At 46.6% G+C, this 24,964-nt stretch overlaps 1 protein-coding gene across 12 annotated transcripts in view; it reads left to right on the top strand.

The window, feature by feature from the left end:
* The window catches only part of msi2b (musashi RNA-binding protein 2b), a 556,019-nt gene that overhangs the window by 410,552 nt on the left and 120,503 nt on the right, over window positions 1–24,964 (top strand). The window contains exon 11 of one of the 12 annotated variants that reach the window (XM_060848370.1): window positions 6,099–8,149. The exons of the other annotated variants lie outside the window; for them this stretch is intronic. Coding sequence (XP_060704353.1) covers window positions 6,099–6,139 — 41 coding nt within the window. The 3' untranslated portion in view covers window positions 6,140–8,149. Of the gene's footprint in view, window positions 1–6,098; window positions 8,150–24,964 lie in introns of those variants that run through there. 12 annotated transcript variants of the gene reach the window in all.

Here is a 24,964-nt window from a genome sequence, read left to right as displayed (position 1 = left end):
GAACAGTTTAAAAGAAGAGGCATCCTACTTCAGATGGCGATGAAGTGGAAATCACCTTTCTCAGAGTTCAGAATTCTTTTCTCTAGAGAGCTGTGGAGGCAGGGCCATGTTATTGCTGAGTTAGACAGGTTTTTCATTGACAAGAGAGACTAGAGTTAAGGAGACCAATCAGTAAAATGGAGTCAAGGCCTTAGTTTGATCAGCCATGATCTTATTGGGGGTAGCAGGCCCAATGGACCTAATGGTCTCCAGCTGCTCCTATTTTCATGTCCTCATTGGTACATCCAGATATTTTCTGATGGACCTGTTGCGAGTGGTTATGACACACTTCTGGAGTAGATGGGACTTGAACCTAGGCCTCCTGTCCTAGAGGTAAGGATGCTACCACTGTGCCACAAGAGCCCATCTATCATTGCATTCTGAATATTTCCTAATCAATGTGTGAGGTCTTGCTGCTACATACCTCTGGATCAGGTGGGACTGGAACCCAATCTCCTGACTCACTACCACAGTGACACAAGTGCCAGTCCATCTATGTATCCAGGCGAGTTGGGAATAAGATTATTCAGGTGTCCACCAATCCTCTACCAAGGAGGTGAAGTGTAATCTTAATGAAGTCACTCCCAATAGGTTCATTAGTACTTAATGCTGAGATGGATGTAGTAGCCTCCTACTTGCAGTGGCGGTAACTCCAATGTAATCCGAGACCCTCCAATCGCAGGGAGCTATACTACCTCCCTTCAGTCCAAAGCTCAGTGTTTGTGTTTTTGTGCGTAGATCCCAGGAAAACCCATCTATGGCTCCGTGCCTGGGAATCTCCCAGAACACTGCTCATGGTGTGATCTGTGAGTGTCGAGCTGTGGGCTGTGGTTGGCACTCTCATGCAAGAAAAATGCCTTATAAACGGCAGAAAAAAACAGATACATCTCCTTAAGGGTTCAGCACTCAGTTGAATCACCTGTGCACTCCAACTAGGAACTGAACACGAGACAACTGTTAATAAAATGCAAGGGGGCAATACTCAATGCTGTGTGATAAGGATGATTCTGATATATAGAGTCTTAGATCAACAGCACAGAAAAAGGCTGTTTGGCCCATTGCACCAGCACCTGCCAAAAACAGTAACCTAATTTTTCTAATCCCATTTTCCCATATGAAGGAGAAAGATTGATAGGGACCCATTTGTTTACACTAATGATCATTTCAATCAAGTGAATGAGTCAACTGAAATATTAATATCTATCATAATTCCATCCTACAGGTGAATAATGTTGCCCTATTCCACTGTATAGAGTGTATGGATGTCTAACCATTCTGTCTGGCCCTGGTGATAACCATACCTGATGTCAATTGTGAGGTATAATTCTCGATTTCAGGCTAGTTTCTGTCAGTACATCAAATAATCTGGGATTGCTAGACCTCCCTTGGTTTGTTCTCCTTTGATTCTCTTATACCTCACTTTGATAAAATCACAGGATGGTTATATTGCAAAAGAGTGTTTATCTCCTCTTCCCTGTCAAAAGCCAGAGTTGAAATGTATTCTTCCACATTTTCAGGTAGGCACCAGATCTCAATTACCCACTGCGTCAAACTCCACTTTCTTCCCAGGTCACGTTTTGGTTCTTTTGCCAATCTGTGCCCGAGTGTTCTTGACTCATCTGTCATTAGGAAAGGTTGTCTCTGCCTGGGTCAGGGTGCCACAACCAGGGGTCCATGCGGGGCAGGGGAGGGGGTGTGTGAGAGGACATCGTGCTCTGGTCTGGAGTTGGAGGCCTGGGGTCAGGAGTCGCACCAAGACCCTGTCATTTCAATTCATACCCCTGGTCTAGACCTCCCATGGCTTTGAGAGACATCAACCCCAAGAAAAACCACCCCAACCTTCCCTAATTTATCTCTGGAACTGAAGTCCCTCTTCCCTGCATTGCAGAATACAGTCACAGAGTAGTGCAGCACAGAAATAGACCCTTTGGACCAACTCGTCCACGCTGACCAAGATTCTTAAACTAAATTAGTCCCACTTTCCTGCATTTGGCCCATATCCCTTCAAACCAATTTCCAACTCATACCAATCCAGATGCCTTTTAAATATAATTGTATGCATCTCTCCCACTTCCTCTGGCAGCTCGTTCCTTATTCTTTCCACAGTCTGTGTGAAAATGTTTCCCCTCAGGTCCCTTTTAAATCTTTCTCCTCTCATCTTAAACTTATGCCCTCTAATTTTAAACTCCCCTACCCCAGGGAAAATACCTTTGCTATTCACCTTATCTATGCCCCTCATGATTTTGTAAGCCTCTATAATGTCACCCCTCGACCTCAGACACTCTGATGGGGTTAATGAGTCTGCATCTTGGTGAAGATCTGCACGTTACAGAATATTAAAACATCCTGTTGCTTAATCCAACTCTCTCACGTAGTTGTGCTCCCTGACTCTAGCCCATGTGCTGATGTATCCTGTTGGCCTGAATATGGATTAAAGACACATTTCTGGAGGCCAGTTGACCCCGTTGCCCCTGGAAGCTAGGCGTGTTCCCCCCTCCCCCTCCCAAACTACCCTCCCCCAATCCTATGATCCTTTGTCCCTGTAAACAAGGCTGTCCACCATCATGGGGCCTTCCAAAAATCCAACCCAGATGTTCCAAAGATCGCCAATCACAGTCAGAGAGAGCTACTCAATGAAGATCACTTTCTGACAAATGACGTTATTTACCAACTTCTTTTGAAGGAGATAGTCATGTTGGGACATGAGGAATTTAAGGACCAAAGGGTTGTCTGAGCAAACTGCTCTGTACTGACGGTAATTGTCATAGTCGTACAGCACCGAAACAGACCCTTTGCTCTAACCATCTGTGCCAAGCATAGTCTCCCCACCTGCCTGCGCATGATCCATATCCTTCCAAACCTTTCCTATTTGTGTACTTATCCAAATGGCTGTTGATCATTGTAACTGTTCCTTCATCCACAGTTCCTCTGGAAGCCCATTCCCCATGTACGGACCACTGTTATAAAAAAGTTGCCCTTCATGTCTTTTTAAAATCTTTCTCCTCTAACCTTAAAAATAACCCCCCAGATCTTGAACTCCCCCACCACAGAGAAAAGATACCTGCCATTCACCTTATCTATACCCCTCATGATTTTTAAAATTCTATCAGGCCATCTCTCAGCCTCGTGTCCACCTGTTTCTCTCTCCATCTGACCCTGTCAACATATTCCTCTGTTCCTTTCTTCCACATATTTATGTTCAGTTTTCCCTTTAAATGTGTCTGTTCTAATTGCCACAGCCACTCACTTTTGGGAATGAGTCTCACTACACTCCAGGTGAAAGGATTTTCCCTGAGTTACCCACTGTATTTGTTAGTGATTGTCTTGTATTTCGGAATCTAAGTTTTGGATCAGGGTAAGATTTGACAGTATTGAGCGTCCAGGAATGTGCCGAAAGCAGAGCAGACTTCCTGTTTGTTTTAGTTTTGCTTCCAGGACTGATACTAATGTTTGATACACCGATATCCATGCTGAATTAGGCAACTTTCAGAAATTTTATAGTAAATCTCTAAAACATACATCAGTTTCCATCTTTCCCTGTCTGGATGCCAATCACTCCCCACTTGGGGCAGTGTAAGAACCCAGCTCTTTTTCAGATTTTTAAAAATAATCTAGAATCCCGAGAGTGCAGAAGTAGGTAATTTGACCCATCGAGTCCACACTGACCCTCCTAAAAGCATCTCACCCAGGTAAACAACCCTACACCATCCCTGCAATTTCATATGGCTAATCCACCTAGCCTGCATGTCTTTGGACTGTGAGAGGAAACCTCAAGCAAACCCAGGGAGAACGTACAAACTGCACACTGACAGTCACCCGAGGCTGGAATTGAACCCAGGTCACTGACGCTGTGAGGTAGCAGTGCTAACCACTTAACCACTGTGCTGCTCCAGGTGTATTCAGATGCTCCTTTGGAGCAAGTCGGACTTGAACCCAGGCCTCCTTGGCTCAGAACCTGGGACACTACTAATGCACCACTGTACCGTTCCTTCCCCCCTACCCAGTGCTTTTCTGATTAATAAACCAATCAATTTTTGGTGAATCATGCAGTTTACAGATTATGGCAAGCGCTGTTCAACAGGGGCAGTATACTAATAAGAAACATCTGATAATGAGAGGGAATAGGTCAGAATGGTGTTGGAAGGAAAAGATGTCTCACTCTTGCTCTGTGCTTATGCCCACCTCTCTCACTAAAGGCATCGAGTACAGAGGGTTAGATCAGGCAGACAGTCAGAGCCTGTATCCTCGGATGGTGATGGCTAGCAAGAGGGGATATAGCTTTAAATTGAGGGGTGATAATTATAGGACAGATGTCAGAGGTAGTTTCTTTACTCCGAGAGTAGTAGGGGTATGGAACACACTGCCTGCAACAGTAGTGGACTCACCAACTTTAAGGGCATTTAAATGGTCATTGGATAAACATGTGTTTGACAATGGAATAGTGCAGGTTAAATGGGCTTCAGATTGGATTCACAGGTTGGCACAACATCAAGGGCCGAAGGGCCTGTACTGCGCTGAAATGTTCTATGTTCGATGTTTGTTTAATTTTGAAAAAAGCCTACTAATGAACCACTCAATGAAACAAATGACAATGCAAGCGCTGCCAACCCCTCAGAAGCCAGCTCTTCTATTGAAAGACCCATCACCCAATTAACTTAAAGCAACTCAGCTAGTAACAATCAAAAGGTACTGTCCACTGACAACCGTCAAAAAGGTGGAGAACACGAAGGACGGATTAAATCACGATAATTCACTCCAGCCCTCACAATGCCCAGCTCTCTCCTGGTTAACACTGCTGCCTCACAGCGCCACAGGTTCAATTCCACCCTTGGGCTGTGTGGAGTTTGCACATTGCTCCCCGTGTTTGTGAGTGTTTTCCCCGGGTGCTCCTGTGTCCTCGCACAGTCCAGAGATGTGCAGGTTAGGTGGAGTGGCCATGCTAAATTGCCCGGTGTGTCCAGGGATGTGCAGGCTTGGTGGATCATTCAGGGAAATGTAGGGTTACAGGGACAGGGTAGGATGCTCTTCGGAGGGGTCGGTGTGGACTCGATGGGCTAAATGGCCTGCTTCCACACTGATAAATGCTGACAGCTGAGCTCTTACAAATGTCCAGGGAGCAACACCTGCTCTATAGATCTGGAGTTGCTCTGTTTTTACCTTAAAGGGGACATGCATTTCTAACTCTGACAGGTGATGTGGTCGGGAGGGGGGGGTGCAGAGAGTGTGAAATGGCCGCAAGGTGCACTCTGAGTGCTTTGTTGGTTAGCTCTCCATGCTGTCAGTCAGCTGTGTGGAAGCAGCCAGGGCCCTGGGAGCGGGTGACTCAGGCATCACCCAGAGAGCTGTTTGACATCACTGAAGAGAAGATGAATATAGTGAGGTTTTCCACTGCTATTTTTAGCTCTGTAACAGGCGGAGGCAGAGTCTAAAAATAAAAACACTTCTCCACGTAAGATTTTATTGTCTCAAGTGCAGGCTATTTTTGGGTCCACTGCTGCATTTGAATTAAATAAAATGAAGTGGAGAAGCTTTGGGCGTGAGAGAAAGGTGGGTAATGTACAGGGGAAGGAATGACTTTTCTGCCAGTGTTTAAACTCCCCTTCGTCACTGTCCCACCATGTCCTTACAGACACATTCTGATGAATGGCTTTGTGCATACGCCCTGCTAATAGATTGTGTCTTGCTAAAACAGTGCAGTTGTGGGCAAATGTCAGCCTGCCTCTGAGGTTCAGTGAAAACAAAGTGGCTGGTACTTTGTACACGGTAATGTTACAGCAAGGCCTGTACTAGCAACATTCATTCAGCATGTGTGGGCTAACCAGGAAACATCTCGCCTTCTCTTCCCTTATTGGCTGTATTCCTTTTTGTTTCCCGCCTGTAGAAATAAACGTGCCTCGTGTATATTTTGGATATTTGTGCATAGTTCCTAATTACATTACAAGTGATCATCCACCCCTGATTTACTTATACCTTTTTTTTATTTAATTGCAATTTCTTGGGTTCTTTTAATCCCTTTGGGGTATCGCTCCATTAATTTCTTTTCTTATTTCACTTTTCAGACTGTTTCCAGATTTCACAAGATATTATTTTTATCAACTAAATTATTTTTCCTCTTGCAAATTAGCAAGGTCTCCTGCAGTGTTCATGAAAGCCTGAATGGCTAGCTGTGATTAACTGTTGGCTTTCGCTGTAATTATCTCTAATAATAACTGCCTGGGCCCAACACCTCTTTTATATATAAATATATATAATACTTTATATATTTTTAATTATTTTTTAAGACACATTCCATGGGCTGTCTGCCATTTCGCTTCCTGCATGATTTAGTTGCTTGTAATTTAAATGCTTGCTTTGATTTTTTTTGCTGTATTGTATATAAACATTTGCTGTTAAATGTCACTTCCTTGATTCTATAAACTGTGGATGGCACAGTTTATCTTTACAGTCACTAAATAGCTCCTCCCCCCTTCTCACAAGGTTTCAGTTTTAAAAAGAAACATTCTTATTTTTAATGGTCCCTGAAGTAAAAAAATAACGAAAAATAGAATAGCGGACAGCTATGAATCTGCTGCGCTATCATCTTCTGGGATTTGTTTTTATTAAGTGAGTGGTTGCCACAACAACTTATTGTTAAATAGCGCCTGTGACATCCCAAGATGCTTCATACCAGCATCCTCAAACACATTTTGACGCATAATATATTTTAGGACAGGTAGCTTAGTCGAAGGTTAGATTTTCACTAACGAGCACCCAGCAGTTAGAGGCCTGGGGATGGAGTCCATCTTTCTAAACATGGGAAGGAAAATATTTTTCTTAAACCTGTTACCACACCTCTACGGCAATGGGACCTGAACCAAAATCCCCTGGCCCAGAGCTAGGGACACTACCACCTTGCCACATGAACCTTAAACGCTGCTAGTGTGCCACCAGTCTGAATTTTCTCATAATTGGCCTTTGGGGAAACCCTGGGTAGACTCGATGTGAGGGCTTAGTCTTCTTCCCCAGTGTTAAAAATCACACACTGGCTTATAGCCCAACAGGTCTATTTGGAAATGCAAGCTTCCTTCGTCAGGTAGCTAGCCCCAAAAGCTTGTACCTGCTGTTTGAGTTTTGACTTACTCCAACACTGGCACCTCCACATCGTGTTCTCCTCCAGAATGATTGTGTCACAATGAGACCATAGTGTCCTCAGGAAGGGAAGGAGATTAACTTTAAAGCAGCTTCCCTCTTCTGCACCAAAGAGTTCACATTGAGTTTCGACTGAGAGGGCTTCCATTGCCCAATAACTTGCTGTTGCCTGTGGCCAAAATGCACTTGACAAATGAGCACTCTGACTGAGTGGCAGGATCTGTGTGGCACTGTGTCCTAATGTGCCCTCATGACCCCAGAATTGGGAATAGGGAGGGGATTAGTGGAAGGAGGGGTTGTAAAACTCAGCCCGTATCTCAGGGCTAATGCCAGAAGCTGCAGGGACTTTTAAAAGATTTAACAAAAAGCACTACATGAAAATTTGTGAGAAGTGTGTTGTGTGCTAGGGGTTTAAGTGTGTTTTTAAAAGGAGAAAGCTCCCTTTTCATGGCTTACCTAGGCTGCTTATTTAACCTCCATGAAAGCTGTTGACCAAACCTGAAAACAAAATGGCTGCCTGATAGGCATGTTGCTGTCATAACAACGTTGCCAATTTTAACAACCAATAGCAGGAGAACGTTATCTTTAAATGGTGCAGATGAACAATAAAGAAATTGTTAATAAAATAAAAATACAATTTTAAAAATTATCCATATTCTAATCAAAAATCCAATTATTTTGGTTAGTATTTTTTTATTTGTCATCCAAAGTTAAAGCTTTTGGGCCTACTTGCTGTTGAAGTACTCCATTCCAGGAGTCCAGTTGAAAAAGGCTGAATGAAGTCAGTCAGCTTCTTTAATCTTTACTGATCTGTCCAGTCTGTATGAGCCAGTGAAAAGAAAGCTTTCTTAACTTCATTTTTTTGAAGGTCACTTAATTACTAAGTCACGGAATCCAAACAAGCTTAAATTATCACGTCACTCTGTTCCTGTTAATTAAACATGCTTGATGTAATTAATTGCATAGCCTGAAATAGTGTTGAAGTCACTGGCTTTCTATTCTGTAATTTTTTTTTGTAATGTGAAGACACTGGTCTCTTTGTTACTTCTTATTCTGTGATAGCAGAACCTCGAATGCTGATTGTTGCTTAGTTTGAAAGTGTTTGCGTTTTTTTTTCTGTTGTGGATTAGAATGATCCCTTTTCTCACTGACCTGTAATCATAGCTCTTGTGTTCTGCTTTAAAATTTCATTTTTTTTTCCTTTTTTTTAAAAAAGTATTTCGCTGTACCTAATTTAGACAGACAAATAAAGAGGAATTCCTTTGACAAATCTCATGCAGTATGTGTGTGCGCACTCTCCTCTCTTAACTGCAATTCCCATTTCTTGTTTGACCATTTAACAGACAACAGACCTCTCCCCACCAAGCCTAAATTGGACAGACAAGGGCGTAGTGCGATTCCATTCGCTACTTGTACCATTCTCGATAAAGGTGTCTTGGTTGATCTGAGTGTCTGTAGGCTAGCCACAGTAACGGAGTTGCAGAGGGGAGTGTTAAGAAGAAATAGACAGAGTTCCCTCTTTCCTATTGCGGTCTGGTAACCGTTTATGTGTCTTCGCCCAGCTCCTCCAGCAGAAAAGAAAATACAGTCTAATGGTGATGCTGTACAAGGTTGAATAACTCGCTGGTACCTCCCGGCTGGGCCCATGTGGGAAAGACAGACAGTCGGGGCAAAATACCAGTGTACCATCTGCTGGCCGCAAAATGACATCCCAACATGAGTACACACCGTCGGGGAAAGCCAGGGTCACAAGCAGACACACCCTCGTGCAAAAGTATTTTCTATCATCATCTCAGGACTGTGTGAGCCATTGAGATGGGCCTTCGCACCAAGACTGTGTGGTCATTAAATGGTCTTACGGCACACCAGCTGGGTGGGCGTGTGGGTGTAGCTTAAGGCTGCACTCGCTCCGAAACCGAGGTGTGGGCCAGAGAGTCAGAGAGGTTTTCCCTTCCACGTCAACCCCTGCCCAAGATTGCAGAATTGAGAATGGGGCACCAAACAAGGAGCCCAGCACATTAATAATCAGTGGTTTAAAGATGATGGTGTTTTGTTTCGGCGAGCCACTGCTTTTGTCGATGTGCGGACATCAATTTTCAGGCTGGTATTGTTTATAAAAACTGACCTGGAAAAGTCTTTGCCTAACTGTTGGCGCTGTCACACACACTGATTCAGAGCAGCAGGTATCCCACACTGTCACTGAATTGCTTCTCTTGTATGGGGAGTGATATGGCTGTTAAATGGTTAAATTTGAGCAAATTACCAATGTGCATCATTTTTCACGCTAAATTTGACCAAATTCATGCTGAATTTAAGCTTCATTTGAAGTTGAAATTTCATAGTTTATTTAATCACTAAACAAACACCCTCATCAAATCTTGCATGAATTTTTCTTGCATGAAATGACAATTGCTTTGTTTGGTAAGAGACCTACCCCGGTGTCTGTTTACGTATTTGTGTTGGTGTGTCTTTCTGTGTTCTTCCTGTTTCTGCTGACTCGCCTGCCTTCTGGTTTCCATACAATAGCCACACAGTGTACACACCTACAGAACTCTGTGTGTCTCCCCGTGCAGGGACATAGGGCCCTGCTGGTTCTACCTTTACCAGCACTTCATTGAGTTACAGGATTTTACTGGTTTGCACCAAAAAGACCGTTTGTCTGGCTATTTGCATCCTAGCAGTTCAAAATTCTACTTTAATTGCACCCCTAGCATATGCAGATAAATAAAATACCACGGCTCAAAGTGTTTGCTCAAGCCTCATAGTATCAACATTTGTCAACTCTCTCACCTTTAACCCGCTGAGTAAAGTGGAGATTTTCCAGGAGCAAACAGCGGGCAGGCTAGTAACAGAGCATTCACCTGGGCTATTGAGATTGCTAGGCCAGTTACATTGCCAGGACACACACACACACACACACACACACACACACACACACACACACACACACACACACACACACACTCGTGTCGTGAAAGGTTAGTAACTGGAGGGACCAGGTTTAAAACAATCCGAGGGAGTACTTTTCCGCAGCACATTGTGGAGATCTGGGAAGTCTTGCCTGAAATGGAACTGATTCAGTTTCAGAAGGTTTGAACATAAATGTTTCAGGGTTGTAGGGAAAGGGGCCAATTGGGCTGCTGCTTTTTTAAAGAGTTTGCGCCTGCACAACAGGCCAAATGGCCTCCTCCTGCGCTGCCTCTTTCTGTGAGTCGCAGCAATTGGGTTGAGTAGACAGAACACCCCACAAAACTGCTCCTTTACCCTGCTGGACCGTAGGGACCTCAACACACGAACACAGTGAGTGACCCTAACCCTGCTGAATGAACTACCTGGGGACCTCTGCACAGTTGCGCAGTGAATAGCTCTCAACCCTGAAAAGACAGGAGCATCGCAGGACTGCGCAGTAAGTAACCTCTAATTACCAGCTTTGTACAATGTTAGGACAATGACCACAAAGAGGAGATTTTAAAGTCTTGTTGAGTGAGTGATACTGCTATGGACACATTGAATTCTGTGTGATATTTGAAGTGTTAGAGAGGTTAAAAACTGGTGCATGATGTCCAGAGTCACCTGGAACAATAACTGCCCGAGGGTCACACTATCGTTGTTTGAGAAAGGAAATGTTAACTCTCATGGTGCTGGTTAACTTTATTGCTAATGCAGGGCACAGTTTGGATGGAACAAATAGGGGAGGGGGTGTGGGCAAAGCAGGAGGGAATAAAATGCGGAGCGTGCACCAAGGTCAAGAAGTGTACCAACAATTATTTTGCAGAAATGTAACTGCTCCGTTTTTCACTTGGGTTAAAATGGGGACAGAGGATGTTTTGACAAAGATTCCCATGAACAGGTTCTCGCCCAGTCTGTCCCAATTTCAGGTTCTCTCCCAGTCTCTCCCATTTGTAGGTTCCCTCCCAGTCTGTCCCATTTACAGGTTCTCTCCCATTTACAGGTTCTCTCCCAGTCTGTCCCATTTGTAGGTTCTCTCCCAGTCTCCGAAAAGACCACTCCCTCTGTGACTCCCTCGTCAGGTCCACACCCCCCACCAACCCAACCTCCACTCCTGGCACCTTCCCCTGCAACCTCAAGAATGCAAAACTTGTGCCCACACCTCCTCCCTTCTCTCCAAGGCCCTAAGGGATCCTTCCATATCCGCCACAAATTCACCTGCACCTCCACACACATCATCTATTGCATCCGCTGCACCCGATGGGGCCTCCTCTATATTGGGGAGACAGGCCGCCTACTTGTGGAACGTTTCAGAGAACACCTCTGGGACACCCGGAACAACCAACCCAACCACCCCGTGACTCAACACTTTAACTCCCCCTCCCACTCCACCGAGGACATGCAGGTCCTTGGACTCCTCCATCGCCAGACCATAACAACACGACGGCTGGAGGAAGAGCGCCTCATCTTCCGCCTAGGAACCCTCCAACCACAAGGGATGAACCCCGATTTCTCCAGTTCCTCATTTTCCCATCCCCCACCTTGTCTCAGTCGAATCCCTCGAACTCAGCACCGCCCTCCTAACCTGCAATCTTCTTCCTGACCTCTCCGCCCCCACCCCACTCCGGCCTATCGCCCTCACCTTGACCTCCTTCCACCTATCACATCTCCATCGCCCCTCCCCAAGACCCTCCTCCCTACCTTTTATCTTAGCCTGCCGGACACGCTTTCCTCATTCCTGATGAAGGGCTTATGCCCGAAACGTCGAATTTCCTGTTCCTTGGATGCTGCCTGACCTGCTGTGCTTTTCCAGCAACACATTTTCAGCTCTCTCCCAGTCTGTCCCAATTTCAGGTTCCCTCCCAGTCTGTCCCATTTATAGGTTCCCACCCAGTCTGTCCCATTTGTAGATTCTCTCCCAGTTTGTCCCAATAACAGGTTCTCTCCCAGTCTGTCCCATTTATAGGTTCTCTCCCAGTCTTTCCAATTAACAGGTTCGCTCCCAGTCAGTCCCATATGTAGGTTCCCTCCCAGTCTGTCTCATTTGTAGGTTTCCTCACAGTCTGTCCCATTAACAAGTTCTCTCCCTGTCTGTCCCATTTGTAATCTCTCTCCCAGTCTTTCCAATTAACAGGTTCTCTACCAGTTTGTCCCATTAACAGGTTCTCTCCCAGTCTGTCCCATTAACAGGTTCCCTCCTCGTCTGTCCCATTTATTAGGTTCTCTCCCAGTCTGTCCCATGAACAGGTTTTCTCCCAGTCTGGCCCATTTGTAGGTGCCCTCCTGTCTCTCCCATAAACAGGTTCTCTCCCAGTCTGTCCCATTGGTAGGTTCCCTCCCAGTCTGTCCCATTTGCTGGTTCCCTCCCAGTCTGTCCCATTTATAGGTTCTTTCCCAGTCTGTCCCATTTACAGGTTCTCTCCCAGTCTGTCCCATTTGTAGACTCTCTCCCAGTCTGTCCCATTTGTAGGTCCTCTTCCAGTCTGTCCCATTTTTAGATTCCCTCCCAGTCTGTCCCATTTATAGGTCCTCTCCCAGACTGTCCCATTTGTAAGTTCTCTCCCAGTCTGTCCCATTTTTAGATTCCCTCCCAGTCTGTCCCATTTATAGGTCCTCTCCCAGACTGTCCCATTTGTAAGTTCTCTCCCAGTCTGTCCCATTTTTAGATTCCCTCCCAGTCTGTCCCATTTATAGGTCCTCTCCCAGACTGTCCCATTTGTAAGTTCTCTCCCAGTCTGTCCCATTTTTAGATTCCCTCCCAGTCTGTCCCATTTGTAGACTCTCTCCCAGTTGTCCCCTTAACAAGTTGTCTCCCAGTGTGTTCCATTTTTAAGTTCTCTCCCAGTCTTTCCAATTAACAGGTTCTTTCCCAGTCTGTCTCATTTGCAGGTTCCCTCCCAGTGAGTCCCATTTATAGGTTCCCTCCTAGTCTGTCCCACTTGTAGGTTCTCTCCCAGTCTGTCCCATTTACAGGTTCCCTCCGGGTCTGTCCCATTTGTACTTTCTTCCCAGTCTGTCCCCTTAACATGTTCTCTCCCAATTTGTAGATTCCCTCCCAGTCTGTCCCATTAACAGGTCCTCCCCCAGTCTGTCTCATTTGCAGGTTCCCTCCCAGTGAGTCCCATTTACAGGTTCTCTCCCAGTCTGTCCCATTTACAGGTTCCTCCCAGACTGTCCCATTTGTACGTTCTCTCCCAGTCAGTCCCATTTACAGGTTCCCTCCCAGTGAGTCCCATTTACAGGTTCCCTCCCAGTCTGTCCCATTTACAGGTTCTCTCCCAGTTTGTCCCATTTACAGGTTCTCTCCCAGTTTGTCCCATTTATAGGTTCTCTCCCAGTCTATCCTATTAACAGGTTCTCTCCCAGTCTGTCCCATTTTTAGATTCCCTCCCAGTCTGTCCCATTTGTATGCTCTCTCCCAGTCTGTCCCCTTAACAAGTTGTCTCCCAGTGTGTTCCATTTTTAAGTTCTCTCCCAGTCTGTCCCATTTACAGGTTCTTCCCCAGTCTGTCCCATTTACAGGTTCTCTCCCAGTCTGTTCCATTTGTAGCTTCTCTCCCAGTCTGTCCCATTTTTAGATTCCCTCCCAGTCTGTCCCATTAACAGGTTCTCTCCCAGTCTGCCCCATTTGTAGATTCTCTCCCAGTCTGTCCCCTTAACAAGTTGAATCCCAGTGTGTTCTATTTTTTAAGTTCTCTCCCAGTCTGTCCCATTTGCTGGTTCTCTCCCATTTGTAGGTTCCCTCTGGGTCTGTCCCATTTGTAGTCTCACGTTTTGGTTGCCGGGTTCCAAAGGTCGTCAGGTAAGAGCAGATTCTCGCGGGCAAGCTGCTTAAAGAATCGAGCCAGTATAAACATAATGGGCTGAGTACCAATCCTCTATATCATTCTTTGTGTCCGCAAACTGATTGGCTGTTCTGAGTCCATTTAAAATTCATGCTGCTTTCTGATTGGAGCTTGGTGGTTTCAGAGGAGTTTTCACCATGAGGCCAAACGATTGGCACATCATTGAGGGAATTTGCATTGATGGAGTCATCCAGCACAGCAACAGACCCTTCGTTCCAACCGGTCCATGCCGGACTTAATCCCAAACTAAACTAGTCCCACCTGCCTGCTCCGGTCCCATCTCCCTCCAAACCTTTCCCATTCCTGTCTCTGAATGTCTCTGAAATGCCATCTTTGAGGGCACTTAAATGGTCATTGGTTGGACATAGGAACAAAAACTGGAATAGTTTAGGTTAAATGGTCTTCTGATTGGTGCATATATTATGTTCTATGTTCTATGTAAATGTTGTAACTGTACCTGCATCCACCCCTTTCTTTGGAAGTTCATTCCACACATGAACCACTTGATTGTAAAAAAAAAAGTTGCCCTTTGTGTCTTTTTTAAACCATTCTCCTCTCGCCTTAAAAATATGCCCCCTAGTTTTGAACTACCCCACCCTAGAGAGAAGACCCTTGTGTATTCACACTACCCAGGTCCCTCATGATTTTATGAATCTTTATGCCAGCCTCCTACACTGTAGTGAAAGTATCCCAGCCCGTCCAGCTCCTCCCATAACTCAGGCCCTCTATTCCCAGCAATATCATGGGAGGTCTTTACTGAGGCCTCTCCAGTTTAACCATATCCTTCCTACATCAGGGCGACCATACTGAAGGTCTTGGACAGCCGTCAAAGACTGGAGTTGGGATTGGGAGCCCAGTTATGAAAGTGTTAAGGATGTCCTGTCAAATTATTGCAGCCAGCCTTCATATTCACTTCAGCTTATTCCTCTAACCCATGACCTCTGTGGGGGCTTATTGTGCTGCCAAGGGATTGAGCCTCCTCTGGGTTTGAAGCTGTTGTCTTCACTCCCTTAATAGCATCATGGTCTGTCTCCTTCCTGTGGACTGCAGCAGTTCAAGAAGACATCTCACCAGCTCCTTCTCAGGGGCAGGAGGGACGGGCAATAAATGCTGGGCCCAGCCAAAAACACTGTCATCCCATAGATGAGCTTTTTTAAACAGCCCCCAGAGGAGAAAACCCATCTGAGTAGTGAGCTGTTGGGATTTGGGAATATTCTGCTTGCAGGGATGGTGGAAGCAGATACAATAGTCACTTTTAAAAGGCAGTAGGATATATGTGTATAATTTCAAAAAGAGGGAACAAATACGGATTTTAGAGGAGTGAGATTGAGTGGAGAATGCTTGCTAAGAGCAAGAACTAAGTGGATGGGCTGAGTGACCTCCTGCTGTGCTTCATGAGCAAGAATGTTTAAAGAACGGGAAATGCCTGTCTTTGGTGAGCATTCAGTCCATGGTACCCTGCATTTAAAACCTGAAATCTCAGTTAGGCCCAGAAACCCCCTTGAAAGTTAAGGATTCAGGGCTTCTCAATTTTAAAAAATTGTAAACAATTAATATCTCGATGATTATTCTTTGAGATAAGAAGAATTAATTCTGTGGAATACCACTGGGGAGTCAAGATTCTTCCAAAAGGCTAACAATCAGATTGATACCTGAAAAGGGGGGAGCAAAAGCAGGGTTTTAGGAAACAACGGAGGAGTGGGATTAAATGGATAGTCCTTTCCAGCTTCACATCTACTGGCTCTGGCTTCCAGCATCCTGGATATCGCAAGCAGCCCACCCCCTCCCCAACAAAAACCTGCAAGTTGCCAGACCTGTCCATGGCTGGTTTCGTACAAGTGAAGAGTAAAAAATGAGGTCTGCAGATGCTGGAGATCACAGCTGAAAATGTGTTGCTGGTCAAAGCACAGCAGGTCAGGCAGCATCTCAGGAATAGGGAATTTGTAAGTGAAGCCCTTACGTGGATATTGATTGGCCACTCAAAGGCCTCTCCATCCACTGGCTTTCCCCATACGGACATGATCAAAGTAGGAGACGTGACTGAAAGATCCGTGACCAGAGGGCAGAGAGTTGAGATGAAAGAACCAAGTGAGAGTGGAGACATTTTATATAACAACATGTGGTTAAGGTTTAGACTGCTGTCCTATAGGGCTGTAGACATAGATTCATTTTGCCGCCTTCAAAGGGGAATGGGATGATAAAGTTCAAAAGGCAAAAGGCAGTGGGGAAAGCATATCCTTGATGGGCCCAACAGCCAGATCCTGTGCTGCTTTCCTCTATGAAGTAATTGCAATGCTTTGGCCATAGTTTACAAATCCCTTGCTCTCACACCAAGGGCTGGAACATTTGGTAAACAGAGTTTTGTTGCTATGCTGGGTTACCCATGCAGATCCTAGGAGCAGGCTCAGGAATGCAGGAGCTTAGGAAGGGGTCTGTTTCCCATCTATTTGGGCCTGTCAGTTAATGAGGAAACCGAGGCAGAGAGGTTTTACAAAAAGATGGTGGGAACACAAAGGATTACGGAGTGCTGTGTGATCATTAATTGTATTATGCTGTAGGCCAGAATGCAAACTGTGTTACGAATACTTTATCCAGATGACACGGATATTCAAAATATCACATTAGCATTTTGTTGAGAGTTCTGCAAAGTTTGCAATCAATATATTTGACTGTGGTTAGTTCTGCAGGATGCGTTGGCTCCTTATTGCAGAGGTGCAGTTGTTAACTGCGGTGTTCAAGAACAGGCAAGAGGTGGGACACCATCACTTGTGTCTCTCCTGGAGTGTCTCTGCAGGCTGCTGTGACCTACTTTGGTTGAGCTATTGTGTGCACACCGATACAGTGCTCAGGGGTTTCTGTGAATTAACGTGACATGGAAGCCAATGACGTATTGGTGTGGGAGAAACAGCACCTCTGAAGTTGATTTTAAAATAAGTTTGCCTTTATATAGTGCCTTCCATGACCGCCAGGTGTTTTGAAACGCCTTACTGCTAGTGAAGCACATGTTGCGTTTATCCTGATGAGTGCAAGAAAAAGTTCTTTACAACTCAAGTTCTGTACTAAATAGCAACAGTTTGCATACGCACCAAGCTAGTGTTTCTTTTACTTTATATTGTAGGGTAACCAAAAACTCAGAGTCAGACAGGATAGAGGACAACAATTTGCTCACGAATGTGGAACTGTGAGACACACCTGATCCTTCTAGTCCTCCAAACTTACAAATTACTGAGTCATGCTCCTTTTTAAAAAAGAAAGCCCAAATAAGGAAAATCCCACAACAAAACAGAAATAGCTGGAGAAATTCAGCAGGTCAGACAGCACCTGTGGACGGAGAAAGCAGAGTTAACCCTTTCTCGATCAGTGTGATGCTCCCTCAGATGTTCTGATTTGAGAGTTCTGATCAGGGGTCATACCGGACTCAAGGCAGCGGCCAATTTTCACACAGCAAGATCCCACAAGCAGCCAAGGCCGTAACGGTCGGGTCATCTGCTTTTGTGGTGTCGTATGAGAGGCAACTATTGGCCAGGCTGACTCCCGTGGTCTTTCCTGAGTCCGTGCCCTTGGTATCTTCTACAAGCGGGCATATAATGTTTCAGCTGAGAGATGGCACTTCCAAGGGTCAGCCTGGGTCCGTGTGCTCCAGTGTGAACCTGGAATCACATGACACTGGGGGGGGAGAGAGAGCTGCTAACTGAGGCACGGCTGATAGAAGAAACATACAAAAACACACAAGGAACGGATAGCAGATCAATTGAATCTCACCTCTCACCCCCTACCCCATGCCCCACACAAAAAGAAACCCACAGTGGAGCTGAGAAGAGGAGGATTGTCCCTGTGCTGGAGTTCTTTCAGGTTTGAGTAAGGTGTTATTTTTGCTGGTTTGTCCTGCTGCTTTCTAGCAGGGTCATAGCTCGATCAAAGCCACAGTCTGTGCTTCTGCTGCTGAGGTCATCTGGAGACAAATTATTTCAGTTGTACCTTGAGATGGTTAGATTTTTCTTAAACGCAAAGAACTGCTGGAGTTTTGGATGAAAGAGAGAATGCAAGAGAATCTCAGCAGGTCTAGTGGCATTTGTGGAGAGAGAGAGAGAGAGAGAGAGATAAAGTTAACGTTTTGAGTCTGATATAATTCCTCATCAGAATTTCTGGGGAATGGTCATACCGCGTCTAAAACATTAACTCTGCTTTCTCTCCACAGTTGCTGTCAGACCTGCTGAGTTTCTCCAGTGCTTTCTGTTACTGGATTTTCTGTTTCAGGGCTTTTGCTTTGTAAAAGTATGACTCAGTAATTTGTAAGTTTGGAAGACTAGAAGGAGCAGGTGTGTCTCACAGTTTCCACATTCATGAGCAAATTGTACTCTATTCTGTCTGAGTCCGAGTTTTTTGGTTACCCTACAATATAAAGTAAAAGGTACACTAGTTTAGTGTATATGCAAACTGTTGCTATTTAGTATCGCCAAATCTTTTTGTTCTGCACTCGTCAGGACAAATGCAAGAATGCCAAATTTCTAATGATCGCAACTATTTATACGGCAGGAGAAAAGGTGATGATAGGTTGGTAAGTTGATTCTGATTGGCTGAGGCATTGCCATGGAGAAAGCAGCAAGGGCCAATAGCGTGCCTAAGCTCCTGGGTAATTCCCGGGAAAAGGCACCAAGCTTGATCGCATTCCTTTTGTTCAAGAGAATGGTTCCCTCTGTGTGAATGCGAGTGAGTACAAATGAGCCACGTGACGCAGATTGACTGATAATATTACACTCGTTAGTGCAGCTATTAACGCACTCAGGACTGTTTAATAAAAAGCTGCCCGATCACAAGGTTACATCTAACCTCAGGCTGGGCCCTGGTATAGGATCAATGCTTCAACGCTTTTGAATGATGCAGTTGTAAGGACATAAGAACTGGGAGCAGGAGTAGACCATATAGTCCTCAAGCCTGCTTCACCATCTGACTCGATCGTGGCTAACCTCATCTCGGACCCAACTCCACTTTGCTTTCTGCTCTCCATAACCCTTAACCTGTTAACTAATTTAGAGATCTGTCTATCTTCTCCTTTTAGATTTGACATGCCTGTCATGGCCTTTGGAGGGTTGGCCGATTCCTGGTTAGGGGTTGCTATGGGGCAGGTGGGGAGGTGTCTGCAGGATGGAAGGCCAATGGGAGGCTCTCCAACAATGGGACATCAGCGACCCCTGCACCTGAAGAGATGTCTTACGGTGGAGGTAGCCTCTAAAGGCAGGGTTGAAAAAATAAGCTGGTTTAGAAAAAGATACAGATGCCAGGCTATGAGGGCATGGAGAGCACCATCATTGACTGGAAGGGTCAATGGCCACCGGCACTGTGGAGATGCTCCCTAGTTGGTTGGAGCATGGCCATACTCACATCCCTGCCATGTCCTGAAGGCTGCACTCAAACATGGGAGAAGGATTGTACTGGGGACTCTCATTATCTCAGTTGACTACTTTCCGCTTGTAAATGAATGATCTTCCTACCGTGACCCAGACTTCCCATCAATGGCTTTGGTGGGGGGTATACATTGTGCTGGAAACCTGTGTGCCAGCCATTGGACCAATGTCCCAAGCTCATACCCACCTCTCAGTCCATCCCTGGCAGTCTTTGACATCATGAATCAACTTGGGAATCCAATTTATCGATAACACGCACCCTTTATCGACAATGGTGACTGTAAAACTACTGGATCGTCCTAATAGAAATCCCATCCGCTTCAGTAATATCTGTTTGCACTTTGATGTTTCCACCTCCTGATGCTGCCTGGCTTGCTGTGTTCCCCCAGCCTCCTGCCTGTCCTCTCCTGATGCTGCCTGGCTTGCTGTGTTCCCGCAGCCTCCTGCCTGTCCCTCCTGATGCTGCCTGCCTTGCTGTGTTCCCCCAGCCTCCTGCCTGTCCCTCCTGATGCTGCCTGGCTTGCTGTGTTCCCCCAGCCTCCTGTCTGTCCCTCCAGATGCTGCCTGCCTTGCTGTGTTCCCCCAGCCTCCTGCCTGTCCCTCCTGATGCTGCCTGGCTTGCTGTGTTCCCCCAGCCTCCTGCCTGTCCCTCCTGATGCTGCCTGGCTTGCTGTGTTCCCCCAGCCTCCTGTCTGTCCCTCCAGATGCTGCCTGCCTTGCTGTGTTCCCCCAGCCTCCTGCCTGTCCCTCCTGATGCTGCCTGCCTTGCTGTGTTCCCCCAGCCTCCTGCCTGTCCCTCCTGATGCTGCCTGCCTTGCTGTGTTCCCCCAGCCTCCTGCCTGTCCCTCCTGATGCTGCCTGCCTTGCTGTGTTCCCCCAGCCTCCTGCCTGTCCCTCCTGATGCTGCCTGCCTTGCTGTGTTCCCCCAGCCTCCTGCCTGTCCCTCCTGATGCTGCCTGCCTTGCTGTGTTCCCCCAGCCTCCTGCCTGTCCCTCCTGATGCTGCCTGCCTTGCTGTGTTCCCCCAGCCTCCTGCCTGTCCCTCCTGATGCTGCCTGCCTTGCTGTGTTCCCCCAGCCTCCTGCCTGTCCCTCCTGATGCTGCCTGGCTTGCTGTGTTCCCCCAGCCTCCTGTCTGTCCCTCCAGATGCTGCCTGCCTTGCTGTGTTCCCCCAGCCTCCTGCCTGTCCCTCCTGATGCTGCCTGCCTTGCTGTGTTCCCCCAGCCTCCTGCCTGTCCCTCCTGATGCTGCCTGCCTTGCTGTGTTCCCCCAGCCTCCTGCCTGTCCCTCCTGATGCTGCCTGCCTTGCTGTGTTCTCCCAGCCTCCTGCCTGTCCCTCCTGATGCTGCCTGCCTTGCTGTGTTCCCCCAGCCTCCTGCCTATCCCTCCTGATGCTGCCTGCCTTGCTGTGTTCCCCCAGCCTCCTGCCTGTCCCTCCTGATGCTGCCTGTCTTGCTGTGTTCCCCCAGCCTCCTGCCTGTCCCTCCTGATGCTGCCTGGCTGGCTGTGTTCTCCCAGCCTCCTGCCTGTCCCTCCTGATGCTGCCTGCCTTGCTGTGTTCCCCCAGCCTCCTGCCTGTCCCTCCAGATGCTGCCTGCCTTGCTGTGTTCCTCCAGCCTCCTGTCTGTCTCCTCTGAAATAGCTGAGCAAACTCCTCAGTTGAGTTTGAAAAGACAGCTCACCACTGCCCTCTCAAGGGCAGTTAGGGAAGAGCTGGTTTTGCTTGCCAAATACCCTGGTGTTGATACCACACCAAACTCTGACAGTGAACTAAAACCCCATAAGGTCATTTGTTGTTCCTCTAAGGCCCGAATGCGTATTTTCAAAATAGGTTGAGAGTCCCAACGAAGAGCCGCCAACTGGCGAGAGCCCTCAATGTGATCAACTAAAGGAGTTTAGATATTGTGGAGCAGAGGGATCTAATCACACAGCATCTTTTATTTCGGTTGCTCTGCAGAAGTAGGGAAGAACAAAGGGGTGAATATTTCAGGACCTAATGGTGATGTGGGAAATGCATATCACATGCACGATGGTTGGTCTATTTCCTGTATCATGTATGTTGCAGATGGCACTGTTCTGAAAGGTGGTGTTAATGGTTCTCTCCTGATTCTGAATCCCCGTGGTAGTGTACATTAGTAATGGTAATGCACACTGGTGTTGCGGTCTGCAGCTTGTGGATAACGCTGGTGAAGGCTCCCAGCTTTCTTGCTGTGATGTGGTTGACCAGGAATCTCTCCAGCTCATGCCTCCCACACCGCTCCCCCATTGTCACCACTTTGGCTAGGCTACACCCACCCCATCCATCCAGTCCTGGAGTGGGACTTGAACCAAGAGCCTCTGGGCTTACAGACAGGGACACTACCCACTGCACCACAAGATTCCAGGCGTCATTTCAGAAAAGGCAGGAGCTTGTATCAGTCTGGCAAGACCATTTTCTTCTGCAGCTACTTTGAGACTGTTTTCCCCTTTGATACCTAATTCCTGTCAAGTATGTATTAGGTTGTCAATAATATGAATTGAATTGTGCTTCTGACAAGAGATCAGGATCCCTCATGAATACCAAACTCTTTTCCTCAAAGTGTGAAGATCAATCCAAATCTTAGTGTCATTGAAAATTTTAGTTTAATAGTGTGTGTGTATCTGTAAAGTCATCTCACTTATAGAGTCATAGAGATGTACAGCATGGAAACAGACCCTTTGGTCCAACTTGTCTATGCCGACCAGATATCCCAAGCTAATTTAGTCCCATTTGCCAGCACTTGGCCCATATCCCTCTAAACCTTTCTTATTCATATTTTCTCTCTTTCTCCCTCTCTCTCTCTCCTCATCACTGACCATGTGCTGTCAAGTGCCTGTCCTTTTCCCTTGTTGCTGTTGTTTTGACTTTATTTTTCTCCAAAGTCCCAAAACAAGGCAACATCATATAAAACAGCAATTGCTGCTCCTGGAATTGGAGGGAATCACCTCCAACACCTAAAATACCTCAAAAAAGGAGCAGCTCTTTCAGCCAGAATTTTTTCCCGCCCTCCATCTTAGATTACCCACCAGACATTAGGGCTGCGCTCTCATCAGAGAAAAGCGACTGATGATGGATCCACCTGAGAGTCACAGTCCCGTGGGTGAGGGGAGAGGTTGAGAAGGAGAATGGTAACCTCGTGGTGTTTTTGCACTTACTTTCCAAACGTGTGACTTGGAAATCTGGAGTGCCACTCACGTAGTAGGCCTGACACAATTACAGGCTGGAAAACCACCATTCTCAAACATTTCCTGTTTCTGTAGGTCTGCTATTTTAGGGCATGGATGTTATATTAGGTCACGGATTATTTTGCTACTGCAAAGCGGTCTCCTTTTAAGTCAACAATGCCTGACTGTCACATAAGTTGAGCCTCGGGTCAGTGGGAGTTCAGTGGGTGCTCAGTACTAGGGCCTTTGCTGATTAAAGCCAGCTTTTCAGCTTGAGACTCCAGATCAAAGACAGCGACTAGTTCAAAGTTGTTTTGTGTCTTAAAAAGTTAACCCACTGTTAGCGAGCGTTTTATTTATTCTTTCATGGGTTGTGGGCATCACAGGATTTGTTGCCAGTGCCCAGTTGCCCCTTGACAGGGTGATGCTGTGTGAGTGTTGGTAATCCAGAATGCATTTACTTGCCATTTATCATGTATGTGTACAAATGTACTTGGGAATGTAGAAGGTAGAAGCAGGAGCAGGCCATTCAGCCCCTTGAGCCCGTTCTGCCATTTGATATGATCATGGCACATCAATACCCCAATCCAGCTGCACCCCCATTATCCCTCAATCCTTTTTGTCAGAAGAGTTACAATCACCCCCTTCTTGAAAACACAGCGTTTTGGCCTCAGAAACAAAAATTAAAAACTGTCAGAGAAACTCGGCAGGTATGGCGGAGTGAACGTTTCGGGGCCCTTCTTCAGAGTGGCTTCTTCACAAATGCTGCCAGACCTGCTGAGTTTTCCCAGCAAATTGTGCTCTTGTCTCCGATTTCCAGCGTCCTCAGTTCTAGCCTCAGCCACGTTCTGTGGTAGTGAATTCCACAGACTCGCCACTCCACAGGGTGAAGACATTTCTCCTCATCTCAGTCCTAAAAAAGGTTTACCCCTTATCTTTAAACTATGACCCCCCCTGCTCTAGACTCCCCCATCAATGGGAACATCCTTCCTGCATCCAACTGATCTCGTCATGTTAGAATCTCATAGGTTTCTATTGGATTCTCTACTTGCCCCTCACTGCCACCATAAACAACAGGTGGCACAGTGGTTAGCACTGCTGCCTCACAGCGCCAGGGACCCAGGTTCAATTCCCAGCTTGGGCCACTGTGTGGAGTTTGCACATTCTCCCCGTGTCTGCATAGGTTTCCTCCGGGTGCTCCAGTTTCCTCCCACAGTCCAAAGATGTGCAGGTGGCCATGCTCCATTTACCAGGGATGTAGGTAGATTGGCCATCGGAAATATAGGGATAGATTATGGGGGGTGGTGGTGGTGAGTCTGGGTGGAATGCTCTTCGGAGGGTCGGTGTGAATTCAGTGGGCCAAATGGCCTGCTTCCATACTGTAGGAATTCTATGATTCATCCCTCGGAACTCCAGTGAATTTGTATAGGCACAGAAAGGAAGGTAGATACTTTGAGGTTACAAAATATGTCTGAGATATTGTGATGTATGTCTGAGATAGTGTCCTCCACAATCACCTGATGAAGGAGTGGTGCTCTGAAAGCTAGTGTGCTTCCAATTAAACCTGTTGGACTGTAACTTGGTGTTGTGTGATTTTTAACTATGTCTGAGATAGATTGTCTGAAATTACAGCCAGTTAACCGTGGCCTGGCTGATGGTGATACTGGGCGGTATCCCGGTTTTGACCTGTTAGGGTGCACTGAGTGACCGAATGCTGGGTTATGTGGGGGTGGGGAGGCTGTTGTGTGGGATGGGGAGGGGATGGGGGCACGCAGAGAGGGGTGGGCTTCACCGGGAGGGGCTGGCTGTGGGAACAGGGAGTGAATGTCTTTCGCTGCTTAACCTGCTTCACTTCTCAAACATTGACCTTCAAACTGCAAAAGGTTCGTCAAGGCCATTCAGTTTGTGTTGCCGAGGTAACAGCAGCAACACAGCTGTGTGGGCAGAGCGGACAAATCCAGATAAACAAAAGTTAGCGCGGTGATGTCCTGACCGATAAGGATCTCTTATAGATTGGATAGTGAGGCACAGTTAAATGAGTAATGATTGGTTTCCAGTCACATCAGTCTCAGTGTGTCTGCGAGTATGTGGCGTGTAATCAACAGGGTTTATTTTCTCTCTTCATTTCAAATTATATCGCTCTAATTTTGTAATAATCTCTCAAAGCTCCGGCATCAGCAGGAGGTTTCGTTAACTCCTTCAGAGCTGGCAGTGATTGGGAGGGATGGACGGGGTAGGGCCTGGTGACCCCGAGGTGGATTGTGAGACATGTTTCCTCAGCCGCACCCTCGAATAGTTTGCCAGCGTCCCCTGCTCAGATTGTGGGGGTGAGGTCGGGTTTGGCGGCGATGCCCCACGCCGTCAAATAGCCTTCAATGCCTTGGCTGTTTCATCTCTCAGTGAATCTAGCAGCGTG

This window comes from Hemiscyllium ocellatum, chromosome 31 (assembly GCF_020745735.1).
Source record: "Hemiscyllium ocellatum isolate sHemOce1 chromosome 31, sHemOce1.pat.X.cur, whole genome shotgun sequence".
NCBI lineage: Eukaryota > Metazoa > Chordata > Chondrichthyes > Orectolobiformes > Hemiscylliidae > Hemiscyllium > Hemiscyllium ocellatum.
The sequence above is the reverse complement of the archived record's forward strand: the minus strand, read 5'-3'. Positions and strand labels throughout refer to the sequence as shown.